At 38.7% G+C, this 13,250-nt stretch overlaps 1 protein-coding gene across 3 annotated transcripts in view; it reads right to left on the bottom strand.

Annotated features, from left to right (window-relative positions):
- nphp3 (nephronophthisis 3) overlaps positions 1-13,250 on the bottom strand; it is a 65,223-nt gene that overhangs the window by 10,310 nt on the left and 41,663 nt on the right. For 2 of the 3 annotated variants that reach the window (XM_043719514.2, XM_043719513.2), the window contains exons 18-23: positions 13,049-13,213; positions 11,719-11,819; positions 9,817-9,939; positions 5,472-5,661; positions 3,108-3,349; positions 2,176-2,269 (exon numbers count right to left, since the gene is read on the bottom strand). In XM_043719514.2, coding sequence (XP_043575449.2) covers positions 2,176-2,269; positions 3,108-3,349; positions 5,472-5,661; positions 9,817-9,939; positions 11,719-11,819; positions 13,049-13,213 — 915 coding nt within the window. The remainder of the gene's footprint in view (positions 1-2,175; positions 2,270-3,107; positions 3,350-5,471; positions 5,662-9,816; positions 9,940-11,718; positions 11,820-13,048; positions 13,214-13,250) is intronic. The other variant, XM_087978494.1, reaches the window with a different exon arrangement.

Genomic DNA, 13,250 nt, shown 5'->3' on the forward strand with positions numbered 1-13,250 from the left:
CTGCCCTGACCGTCTGACTCGCTTTTGTTCTCAACTGTACCAGTCTCAAACTGATCTCTTTCCTCACTATCCCACCCACCACTCCCCCAACCCCCACCCCAAATGTGTACCAAAAGAGCTGACAATGGCAACATTTAAGAGGAATTTAGACAGATACATGAACAACCAGGGAACAGAGGGATACGGACCATGTGCAGGCAGATGGGATTAGTTTAGAATTGTATCAAGATTGGTGCAGAGCTGAAAATGTATTGCTGGAAAAGCACAGCAGGTCAGGCAGCATCCAAGGAACAGGAGAATCGGCGTTTCGGGCATAAGCCCTTCTTCAGGAATGAGGAAAGTGTGTCCAGCAGGCTAAAATAAAAGGTAGGGAGGAGGGACTTGGGGGAGGGGCTTTGGAAATGCGATAGGTGGAGGGAGGTCAAGGTGAGGGTGATAAGCCGGAGTGGGGTGGGGGCGGAGAGGTCAGGAAGATGATTGCAGGTTAGGAAGGCGGTGCTGAGTTCAAGGGACTTGACTGAGACAAGGTGGGGGGAGGGAAAATGAGGAAACTGGAGAAATCCGAGTTCATCCCTTGTGGTTGGAGGGTTCCCAGGCAGAAGATCAGGCGCTCTTCCTCCAACCGTCGTGTTGCCATGGTCTGGCGATGGAGGAGTCCAAGGACCTGCATGTCCTTGGTGGAATGGGAGGGGGAGTTAAAGTGTTGGGCTACGGGGTGGTTGGGTTGGTTGGTCCGGGTGTCCCAGAGGTGTTCTCTGAACAGTTCATCCACTTTACCAACACCTTCCACCCCGACCTAAAATTCACCTGGGTCTACCAAAGTCAATTAATTAAAGATTCCAACTCCCTTCACTATTTCTGGTGCTTAAGTTACTGTTTGAGAGAACAGCAGTGTAATTATTTTTTTATATAGAATCCCTACAGTGTGAAAACAGGCCATGAGCCCACAAGTCCACCCTCTGAACAGCACTGCACCCAGGTTCATCCTCCTCCCCTAACCCTGCAACCTTGCATTTCCCATGACTAATGCAGCTAACGTACACATTCCTGAAGTCTATGGGTAATTTCCCATGGCCAAACCAGCTAACCGGCACATCTTTGGTTTGTGGGAGGAAACTGGAGCACCTGGAGGAAACCCACGCAGACATAGGGAGAATGTGCAAACTCCACACAGACAATCACCCAGGGGTGGAATCGAACCTGGGTCCCTGGCCTTGTGAGGCAGCAATGCTAACCACTGACCCACTGTGCTGCTTTAACGGTCAGCTAAGTCTGGTAAGGACTGTATGCAAGGTTCTCTCTAAATGGGTGGGTGGAGGGAGTGAAGCAGAAGAATTAATTTTGTCTCATGTCAAATTGGAGATTCATTGAACTTACAGTAATTGGCAAAAAAAACCAACAGCAACATGAGAAAAACCTTTTTCATGCACATGGTTAGGATTTGGAATGCACCGGTTGCAAACATGATAGTGCAAGGGAAACTGAGGCTTTCACAAGGGAACCAGATCATTACCCGGAAAGGAATAATTTGCAGAACAATGGGGAAAAGACAGGGGAGTGGCACAAGTTGAACAGCTGCATCCTAGGACCAATACAGAGTTAAAGGGCTGAATGAACTCACTCTGTGCTGTAACCATTCTAGGATTTGGCAAATATCTCGAACAAAGGATTTGGGTGATGACAACTCTGCATATCAGCAATAATCTCATCAGCAAGAGAAGGAAGTATGGAGATTTTAAAAAGTAGCATCCACAACAAACCTCGAAAATAAGTGTGTTGAATCTTTAGATTTATGGCTTGACTATAGCAATACTTTAGTCCCTGTGGCTTTATCAGCATTCCAAATAAAAACAAAGTAGGTTTCTCTGAATTGACAGTGGACTTTTTGGGCTTAAGATTTTTTCCCTTTTTTGCTGCTTAGAATAAAAACTGAAGTAGTTTTAAATTTGGCAATATAAATAGGTTCCATAAAAGAACCCTAACTCTAATCTACTTCCACAACAAGGAAACATTGAGAACTATAAAAGCTTTCTTCTATTCCAAGGACACATTGCACAAGCGAAATAAAATGCCATTTAAACGGTTGTCCTGTAATTCAAATACATATCTGAAATCAATGGACAGAGAACCCAGCATTATAATTCAGTCAGACTACTTACATCTTTCATCCCTTACCATGTTTCCTTTCTGTGTGGAAACCTTCTGTCGGATCTTCATAGACCGCTTTCTTAATGGCTCCACTTGTTCATACCTCAAAATATGAAACAGTCTGTATGAAATTGAATTGCAGTAACTTAACACTGGCCTCTCTCAGGGATTTTTTTTTAAAAAAGGAGAAACAAAAATTTCATTTGGAACTTCAGAGCATTGCTGAAATAAATGCATGACAGTCCATCAGTAATAGCACATTAGTGAGCAAGTGAATATTGTGGGAGCTTCCAAATATCTGAAAAGAGATTTTAAATAGGAAAATGTGAAATGCCCATTCTGACAAAATGAATAAGATAAATCTAAATTGTGAGGCATTACAGAGCTCTGAGATGTGGGGGAATCTCAACGTCCTAGTGCATAGGGTTAGAGAATCACACAGCACACAAACAGACGCTTCAGTCCAACCAGTCCACACTGAACATAATTCCAATGAATCATAGAAGATTAGTATGCAGGTACAGTAAGTCATTAAGAAAGCTAAATATTGTTCATTGCAAGAGGAACGGAATATAAGAGCAGGGAGGTTATGCTTCACTTATACAGGGCATTGCTGAGAAAATTGGGAAGGGGAGGAAGAGGAGAAAGTTGTCTGTCCAAGGCAGCACAATCTCTCAAACCAGTACCGATGCTAAGCCAAAAGCATTCAACACTTGTGAATAAATTATCATCTTGGGATGGTTTTCAAATTATAATAAGGTGCATTATGCACAGAGGAGAGGTTACGGTATGATTTTAGTAAAAGGCATTTCTACAAAATAAAGAAAATCTTCTGGAAAGATAGTTATGGCTTGAGGTCCTTCACAGCAAAATACACCTATATACCTGTATTAGCTACACGGTAACATCCATTAATATAAAAGGTGCCTTAGAGTACCAAACTTACATCAAGAACTCACTTATTTTGTTTCTGATAAAGCATTGCTAGAGCATCCAGCTCCTGAGCCACCCGGGGATGAACCGAACCATGGGCATTTTCACTGATTTCTAGTGCCTGCTTGTACAGCTGCTCTGCATTTCCAAACTTCTTCCACTGTACATACACACCAGCCAACTGGTGCAAGGACTGAGCCACACTGGGATGATCAGGATCCAATGCACTCTCTCGGATCTCCAGAGAACGCTGCAAGGGTGTTACGGCCTATAAATGGAGAAAGTTACACACAGTTAACATATTTTGCTTCTGACCCAGTCATTTACCAAGTTTAGTTTATCATACAATGATGACCCATACTTACAGCTCGCAAGTTAAAGTTACAAGCTGTGACTTGAGTTGCAGTACTGTATTAGAATTAATGTTTTGTGGGACAGTATTAACTTTATAAGGATAAAGCCCATAAACTATGCAAGTAAGACAATGCTGCAGGAAAAAGTTAAATCATTACTCTTGTTTACATGGCAACTTTAATGTAATAAAGAAAGTTTTAAAAGGGCAACTGCATCCCTTGGGAAATGAGAAGCAGAAAAACATTTGAGGCATCTAGCAACAAGAGTTTGTGCAATTTGATATTTTGAGGACAGGGAACATATCAAGGTTAGTGAGGAAAAGGTAGATATATAAAGGGAATTCACTGGTGGGATATAATGCAGACATCCTACAGCATTATACAACATTTGGTTGGTTTGAAGCAAAATCAGTACGAGGGGACAGGGTTTAAAAATAAGAGGCATTCCATGTAAGATGAAGTGGAGGAGAATTTAGGGACACGAGTCTTTGGAACTCCCCCAGAGAACAGTGAAAGCAGAGTCACTGAATATTTCAAAGGCAGGGGGAAAACAGATTCTTGACTAATAGGGAACTCAGAAGTTATGGGGGTATGCAGGAGCATGGAATCAAATCAGCCACAATCTTACAGGCTACAGAGACCAAATGCTTATTCCTGCAACTAATTCTTACATTCATTAGAAACTCAACAGATTGCAAGTAAATAACTGGAATATTCAATAGTGATAGTGCAGATAAACATTCAACAATGAAAAGGAGATAAGAGAGAGACAAGAAACGCACGGCAGTGGAAATAAATGAACAGACCTGGATGTGCAGTTTAAAGCTCAGAACAGGATCAAACAGGATCCCTAAGTTAGGTACAGTCCGATTCAGCATAAATTAGCAGTAGAGAAGAAAAATAAAACTGGGTGGTGAATTTGGGGAGTTGAAAAGAATGCAAAGTTTATTCGGTTAAAGAGAGATATAGACATTAACAGGCGGGGCCCTGAGAATAAAACAAAACAAAGAACTGTGGATGCTTGAAATCTGAAGCAAGCAAAAACAGAAGTTCTTGGCAAAACTCAGCAGGTTTGGCAGCATCTGCGGACCTTTAGGGTCACTGGACTCAAAATGTTAGCTGTTTTTTCTCTCACAGATGCTGCCAGACTTGCTAAGTTTCTCTAATGAGAATTATTGGCTTAAAAAAAAAATCAATTTTGACTCTTCATTCAGAACAGTGTAGATGCTGAGTCTTGTTTATTGTTAACCTAAGAATACTTAGACAGACAGCTGTTCCCCAATTTCTACGTCAGCTGAAAAAAAATTCATCATAGCCTGGGATTTAGAACCGCGACTCTCTGGTTTGTAAAATTTGGAACCACAAAAAAGTACTGTTGCCAATCAAGCCAACAAACGAGCTCTCATATTTGAAATACATTTCACCTATACACTCTAAATTGCTGCTGAAGCTTCTTCAGTAGGGTGGGCTGTTCAGGTCTGGGAGACAGACTAAAATGTATACTCAGTCCCACAAAGACAGTGAGAGATTAATCAGAAGCTCCATCAGCTTATTTAATAAATATTTAAAATTCAAATCACTCGGCTCTCCTGGGTGACCATGATGTGGAGGTGCCGGTGTTGGACTGGGATGGGCAAGGTCAGAATTCACACAACACCAGGTTATAGTCTGACAAGATTATTTGAAATCACGAGCTTTTGGATCGCTTTCCCTTCATCAGGTGATGAAGGAGCAATGCTCTAAAAGCTTGTGATTTCAAATAAACCAGTTATACTAAAACCTGCTTTCATGTGACTTTTGACCTCCTGAGTGATCACAGTGTTTGAATCCAGTGGAAGGTCTGTGCAGAACACAGCTTCTCTACTGCTGTTAATGTAGTTTGGACAGAGCTGATTAATAGAACCATTTGAAACAGTCAGTGACTTATTTTAAGATGTGAAAGCTGGGTAACTTAGGTCCACGTTAAATATAATATTCTGTTGCGTTTTACTCATCAAGTTTTCTCTCCTATACCTTAACAGGACTTATAATAAGTACCTGACTCAGTAGGCCCAAGTCTTTCAAAAAGCGCCCTAATGTTTCATAGAGATCTGCCAAACGTGTGATCATATCTTCGCCCTCACATTTTTTTTCATACTGCTTTAAAGACTCAAAATAAGCAGCAGCCATAGAAGTTTTATCCATTCCCACATATTGCCAGTACGAAAGCAGCTCCACAAAATGGCCCCTGAAAGACAACATACAAATGGTTGAAAAGATGCACAGAAGATCTGCACCAAGCTAATAGGAAAACATTTTTTGACACAAGTACAGGAGAATAAACCTAGTTGGTGCAAAGTTTTAGCATATAAGCAATTAACAATATGATTACATACTATTTCTATAGAATTGTCACAAGCATCTGAGAAATGTTTATAATTACAATCAAGACAGTGTTGTCCACTACTTTAATCACCAATCAGATATGACAAAATCGCAAACTGCATTTCTAATTAGCAATTAAAAAGAATAATGTGCATAATTATTGGGCATGAATAAAATTTATATTCAGATGTCATATCTATGTGAATTTTAACCCTTTTGGGTAGTTTACAGTAATATGATAAACTGAAGAGTTAGCAGGTTTTGAGAAGATTTGTAGCGCAGGTTGAGGTTCCAGATGTAAGTTTACTCACTGAGCTGGAAGGTTTGTTTTCAGACGTTTCGTCACCATACTAAGTAACATCTTCAGTGAGCCTCCAGATGAAGGTGACGAAACGTCTGAAATTGAACCTTCCAGCTCAGCGAGCAAACCTAAACTGAAGAGTGGCAGGGTGCAAATGTTTTACTTCTTTACTTCCTAAAATGTGGTAGGTGGCTGTGAAGTATATTTACAAATGTTACACAGATCTACCTATATTTCAAGTGGAAAAAAATCTTCTACTAAAGTCAGCACATGCAGCTAAAACAGTGTCACCAAGGCCACACTGTGGCTATTTAACAATTTCTAATTGACAGCAGGGATATAGTGTCAGTCATAATTTATTCAATGCTGCTATTCCTTCTTTCCATTCTCTTGTTGACAATCCATTTAATGCCTTAGTTTGGTATTATATAAATGAACCAAGAATATTAAATCTGTGGTTTAGGTATTCACTGCAAGTGAAGTTACAACTACACAGATAGACAGAATTAAATTTATTTTGCCTCTAGTCTTTGGAGACACATAACAAGAAAGCATTTCATGTCAAACAGAAACAATTACATTTTTCTTTCGCAGCAACCTTTGTTGTAAGATAATTTACATAAATAAATAAGATGGAATTCTCATTTAGTCCTTCCACATTATGGAGCAAAATGCCAAACTAGACAAATATGATGTTAACACAAAACAGCCTTCACAAATTTTCATTAGTCGTCAAATAAAAATTTCACTTTTCCAAAACTTGTAATGGATAAATGATACTGTTGAAGAGGATGTTTAATTACTTGTAATAATCACATGTCAAAATTCAATGTGTACAAACCCCAATTAATTACAAGATTAGGCAACACAGCAAGACTCCAGAAATAGGCTCTCAGTTTCCTGCTTTCAAAAGGCACTGAGGTGAAATTGTGTTAAAATAATTACATTTGGTGTCTTTTCCAGTCTACTTCACTAAAGACTTTCAGTCTCAAGCTTCTCGAGATTAATCTCATAGCAAGTGTTTAATAGCATGATCTTTGCAGCCACTATCTTTTAAAACGATAACTGAACTTTCAGTGACCAACTGAAAGGACCATCAAATAAGACTTCAAAATTTACATCTTTTACTGTAATACAAACTGAAAACAGCATTTGCAAAATACAATTTCAGTAGACAACGTATACTCTAAACTACAGAAAGAATCCCCTCCAATTAAAATTTAAAACACCAAAAATTTATAATTATACTTTATTCTGTCCCTTAGATCCCTCCATTATCCTGGAACTAGCCCAAAGTGATTAGTAATTATCAGGAATTTAATTCCTTTCTTTTCCTTCCTCAGTCAGGTAACTCACACTGCCTGAACTGACTTTCATGGAGAAGGATGAGTTGATAACGTTCTCATCACATTTAATTCCTCGTGAACAATTCCTACAGGCAGTACTGCATGGAGACTTAAACCATCGAGACTTACTGTCTGTAACTCATCCAACTCTTGGATCCGAACAGACAAGCACTAAGATAAGAAAACATTTTGTAAGTCAATCTACAATGGCTTCTTATGGACTCTTCCCCCTCTCAAAACTCATCTCCGAAGCAACATAGATCACATGGGCCTCGTATCCACAAATATTAATTAGCTATTATTTGAATTCCCACTTTCATTTGTTACCACAGAGCGGTGAACCCCTGTTAATTAAACTAAACACTCAGAAAAGGCCGCCTCGCAATCTGTTAAAGTACAAGTGACAGAGAACTTCCAAATTCCACTATTTAAGGAAAGTAACATCAATTTATTTTTTAACTGTAAAAGTGAACATTAAACAACTATTCACAACTTTAAGCCCCCCTTTCTCTTAACTGCTTATCATCTGCCTCCAACTCTATAACAATATGCTATTCCTATAAAACACTTAGCAAAATGACATCAACTTAATTTCAAAACCACACAGTCACTGCCATCTTTTGTGTCTTTCTTCTTCTGGCTGAAGATCTTCCTGGGTTGTCTTATTTCCTTTTAATGCGAGTATGTTTCATATGAAAAGGTACCTTTGATAGAAACTGCTTCCTAATGTCTTGGAGAGCAAGATGTTAGCTCTCCATAAGTTTGCCTCGACGGCTGTTACTCTGACCAATTTTCAAAAGGTTCGCATTTTATACCATCCCCTCCCCCATATCGGATCATCTCATTGGTTTTATGTCGGCAAAACAATAAATTCAAACTCGATTGGTTTTTTTGTACCTGGAGCATAATTTAAACTGATTGGTTAAATTCGAATTGCTGTCAAAACAGCAACCAAAACACAGGTATCTATTTCACAGTCAAATGTTACAAATTTTCAATTACTGCCATCTAGTCATGTACACAGATGCTTGTAATCTCTCCAGTCCAGAACATCACACTCTCTCTTAAAGGAACAGTACACACCTTCAACTTCATAACACATTCTACCTTGAAAATAAATGGACAGTTTAAAGTGCAAGTGTTTACAAAATATGATATTCCCAACACTTTCCTGGGACTTTAGAGACCAACAGTCTATCCACATCAGCACAGATGTTTTATCATTGTTATTAGACTTGAAGAACTTGCATCATCTTCTCAGTAAACACAACCTTCCCATCATTAATCTTCAACAGCTACAACCCACTCTGTCTCACTAACAGCAGAGTTTAGAGGCCACATGATCACTTTTATTCCTCCATTTTTCCTAAATTGAAAAGTCAGTCCCAAAATACAAAAAATATCTCTTTATATTTGTTAAAGAGCCCAAAATGCTCTTTCCTTCAACAATACTTTCCTTAGTTTCATATTGAAGCAGTTCTCAGCATTAAATCCAAAGAAGAGCCTAACAGCTAGTTTCTTTTTAATGCACTGATCATGTGCCTCCATGTAATTTTACAATTCTATTATATAACTGCTCAAAAAGAAATTAAAGTCTGTTTCATCACAGAATTGGTACAGTGCAGGAGGCAGCCATTTGGCCCATCAAACCTGCAATAGTTCTATCCATGCACTTTACCAATCCAAATAATCATCCAATGCTTTCTTAAACGCTTGAATTAAACCTGCCTCCACCAGATTTCCAGCAGTGCATTCCATGGCCTGACAAGTCACTGTGTGACAACCTTTCTTCTCATGTCATCCTTACTTCATTTGCACAGATTCTGCACAATAACGTAGACACAAATCATTCTTTTCTATCTTTACTAACTACAGGAGCCGGTTCATTTATCTTGTTTCTCCATGAAGATTTCAAATGATTTACTCCCATTAAATGAACTTTCTGCTGCGTTCTTATGTTCATATCATACAAACAGTTGCTGATGTTACTTCTTCAACAAAAATAAATGTCTCGAAAACAACAGTACAACGTACAGAACAATACAGTTTAGATGAGTATCGTTGTTTTGTTAAACTCTTTAGGTAATAAATCCTGAATTAATAGGGCTACGTGCAAATTAACTTTTACCAATGGCATGACATTTCATTTTAATCAAAGAAATGGGTTAACAATTCACATGATCACATAATTACATTTGTTGTGAAGTCTTCACAGTAGATTGTGAACCCAATCAAATTATATTCTGCATTTCCACAGAGTCCAAACTATCAAGACTTAATACAGCCACCCTGGTTTTAAGAGATTCCCCAAAATAAGGATCAAAGCTTTTTTTGAAAAGGGGGATAATGACTGAGTGGTCCAGTTTCCTACCTCTTGTAAAGATTCTGAGAGACAAAAAGGTTCAGCAGGCAATTGTGCAGTTTCTGTTTGTCTCCCAGTTGCTGGAAGAGCCAGGGAAGTTCATCAGCATCACGCCAGGTTACTCTGCCCTGACTGAAAAGCCACAGATTAGTTATGAATAACATGTGCCATACAGTCACAAAGAATAACATTTTATACACTGAAGTAAAACAGGAACTGCCAAATCAGTGATTTAACAATCCATTCAACAAACTTATCTAGAAGACATAAAATAATGTTAATTATAATCCCAAGTATTATAAAGAAAGCAAAATAGCAATTTAGTGTAGAGAGGCTCATATCTGTGGTTTCATGTGGTGGGATTCCAATTTCATTGTATTATATCTGGCAGCATAATACACACAGTATCCATCAGCATTAGGACTGACCTGAAACATTAAGTCACGTTGTTTGTCAGGTTACAATTAATCCTATAGATGGATTGTTACCCTAAAACATTAACTCAGTTTGTCTTTTCATGTGTACTGCCAGGCCTACAGAGAACTTCCAGAATTTTGTTTTTAAACCCAATAAATGAATCATGTTCATTATCAATTTGAGTTCATCCAATGTCCTGTTACCTGTATCTTAACTCAGACCAAGTTCTGAGCAATCGTGATCCTCACTGACCTACAATGGCTCCATGAATGACAACACCCCAATTTTAAAATTGGTAGAAAGAATGAGAAATGGCGAGATAAATATAATAGTACAAATTCACAAGGAGTGCGAGAACAGAAAGCCTTGACCACCCTTTACACATACACAAAGTCAACGCAAGTGATAGGACATATTGGGAAGACTGTAACAAGGCATAACGGGTACTTGGTTTTATGAATGGGTGAATACAGGACAGAATCAAAGAAGGTAAGCTAAATCTTTATAAAATCTGGTATGGCCTCAGCTGGATAACTGTATCCAATTCAGGGCACAATTCTTTACAAAGAGAGATCAAGGTTTTAATTACTAGAATGATACCAGGGATGAGACACTTCAATTACAGGGAGAACTTGAGAAGCTGGGAATCCTTCTCTTTCAGTAGTGAAGACTTAACATAGGTATTCAAAATTATGAAGTGATTTGACAGAGTAACTAAGGAGAAACCATTTTCAATTGCGGAACAGCCAGTATCCAGAGGGCACAGATCTAAGATAACTGGCAGAGGAACTAAAGACAGAATAAGGAAACATTTCTTTTCACATGGATTATTGTGATCTGAAATATGCTGTTTGAATTGGTGGTGAAAATAGATTTAATAATAACTTTCAAAAAGGATTTGTGGATATATTTGGATGCAAGACCTTTCCAGGATATTATTGGTAAAGATTGAGGAAACGGGACTAATTGGAGAACTATTTTAAAGAGTTAGCACAGACACAATGGGCCAAGTACCCTCCTTATGTTCTGTAAGCTGGTGTTTGATTTTATAGGAGTACCGAGGTATACCAAGCCAAGTGTTTCTTTATTAGAAAAGGGCAAGAATGCAAGAGTGAGTGTCTGCATATTATATTTTCTAGCAAAATCTAAGCTGGTCTGGCTGCATCTGTGGAGAGAAAGCGGAGTTAACGTCGAGCCCAGAATGTTGACTCTGCTTTCTCCCTGCAGATGCTGCTAGACTTGCTGAGTTTTTCATTTTGTTTCAGATTTTCAGCTTCCACAGAACTTTGGATTGTTAGTTTGTTTTTTTTAAATATTTTCTAGCACCTGGTTAAAAAAATAACATTAGTTAAGGCATGGAATCAATATGCCTACAAATCCCCTCTGTTGGAAGGATGTAAAGAGAGAGAAGAAAGTTTCTTTTTTAAAAATTGTAACTAAATTGTGATTAAGTTGTTATATACCCTTGTGATTACTTATAGGGCTAATAAATACCTCATTTGATGTGAAAAATATTGCACAAGTTTTTCTCTGTACACTGTAATAGTGTCGGACTCTTCTTTTTCCATATATTGCAATCTCACTGCTTCCCAAGCCTTCAAATAAATCATAAGATCATAAACATTAAACACAAAGTAACATCTGAACTTTACCCACAATGTAGATTGTTACAGTCACTAGAAACAGAATGCATATCTAACACTTTGATGGTGCTCAAATAACTGTGAATACATCAGGAAAGGAGTCAATGTGGTATCAGCATTGATGCTCATACCCAAGTCAAATCATGGGTTCACACTCCACTCCAGAGAATTGAGCACATAACCTGGACTGACACTCCAGCCAAGTAAGGAGGGAGCACTATACTGCTCAAATGCAAGTTTTGTCTATACTTGCAGATCATAGAATTATAGAATTCCTACACTGTGGAAACAGACCATTCAGCCCATTGAGTCCACACCAACCTCTGAGCAGCGTCCCACCCAGACCCAACCCCCTACCCTATCCCTGTAACCCAGCATTTACCCTGGCTAATCCACCTAGCCTGCACATCCCTTGCCACTATAGGCAATTTAGCATGGCCAATTCACCTAACTTGCACATCTTTGGACTGTGGGAGGAAACCAGAGCACCCGGAGGAAAACCATGCCGACGCAGGGAGAATTAGCAAACTCCACACAGGCAGTCACCAAAGGATGGAATCAAACCTCTGTCCCTGAAACTGTGAGGCAGCAGTGCTAACAAGTGAGCCACCATGTAGCCCGATCGACATAAAACATCTTATACATCTATTCAAAGAATAATGCAGACAGGTCACCCATTGCTGCAGCCATCCTTGCCCCATGGAAATATCACTAAACAAAAACAGTTTATTTGATCATTTATCTCATTGCCACTTGTGGAATCTTGATGCATACAAATTGATTGTCATGTTCTGCCCTGTAAATTCATTGGCTGTCATGTCTTCTTCCATAATTTCATTGGCTGCGTCACTGGGATAGTATAAGATTGACAACAGCATGACATAAATTCAAATAATTTCTTGCCCAAAAAAAGAATGTTCCAAGTGTGGTTGACCTATAATATTTACTACTATTTATTTCCCAGTTAATCAGCTGTCAGCAAATTTTCTGTATGATAGTGGGAGTTACCAGAAACCCAGAAGCTAATTTTGTGAGCTTAATGCTTTCCTAACTATGAAAATTCTATTCAGTCCTGTCACGGTTCTATACATCTGCGAAAATACAATAGCTTAAGTGTTTGCATGCCTTCGGAATCTTGAAGAACAGGGAGGTGAATGCTATTTGCAAGTAAGTAATCTTACCTGAAGATGCTGAAACTTCAGCAATCCACAGCTGTATGTTATCACATACGTGCCCTGCAAACTATGAAGAAGAGAGGCTAATATAGGCCAGGAAAGTTCTGGGTAAATCTCTAATAGTTCACCTTCGCTAACACCATTGTGACTCACATAGATTAGACAGAGAATCTGAAAAGGAAGTAAGAGATAAAGGTTAGAAATGACA

This window comes from Chiloscyllium plagiosum, unplaced genomic scaffold (assembly GCF_037043375.1).
Source record: "Chiloscyllium plagiosum isolate Xiang-an unplaced genomic scaffold, Cpla_swu_hap1 HiC_scaffold_34, whole genome shotgun sequence".
In the NCBI taxonomy this organism is placed as follows: domain Eukaryota; kingdom Metazoa; phylum Chordata; class Chondrichthyes; order Orectolobiformes; family Hemiscylliidae; genus Chiloscyllium; species Chiloscyllium plagiosum.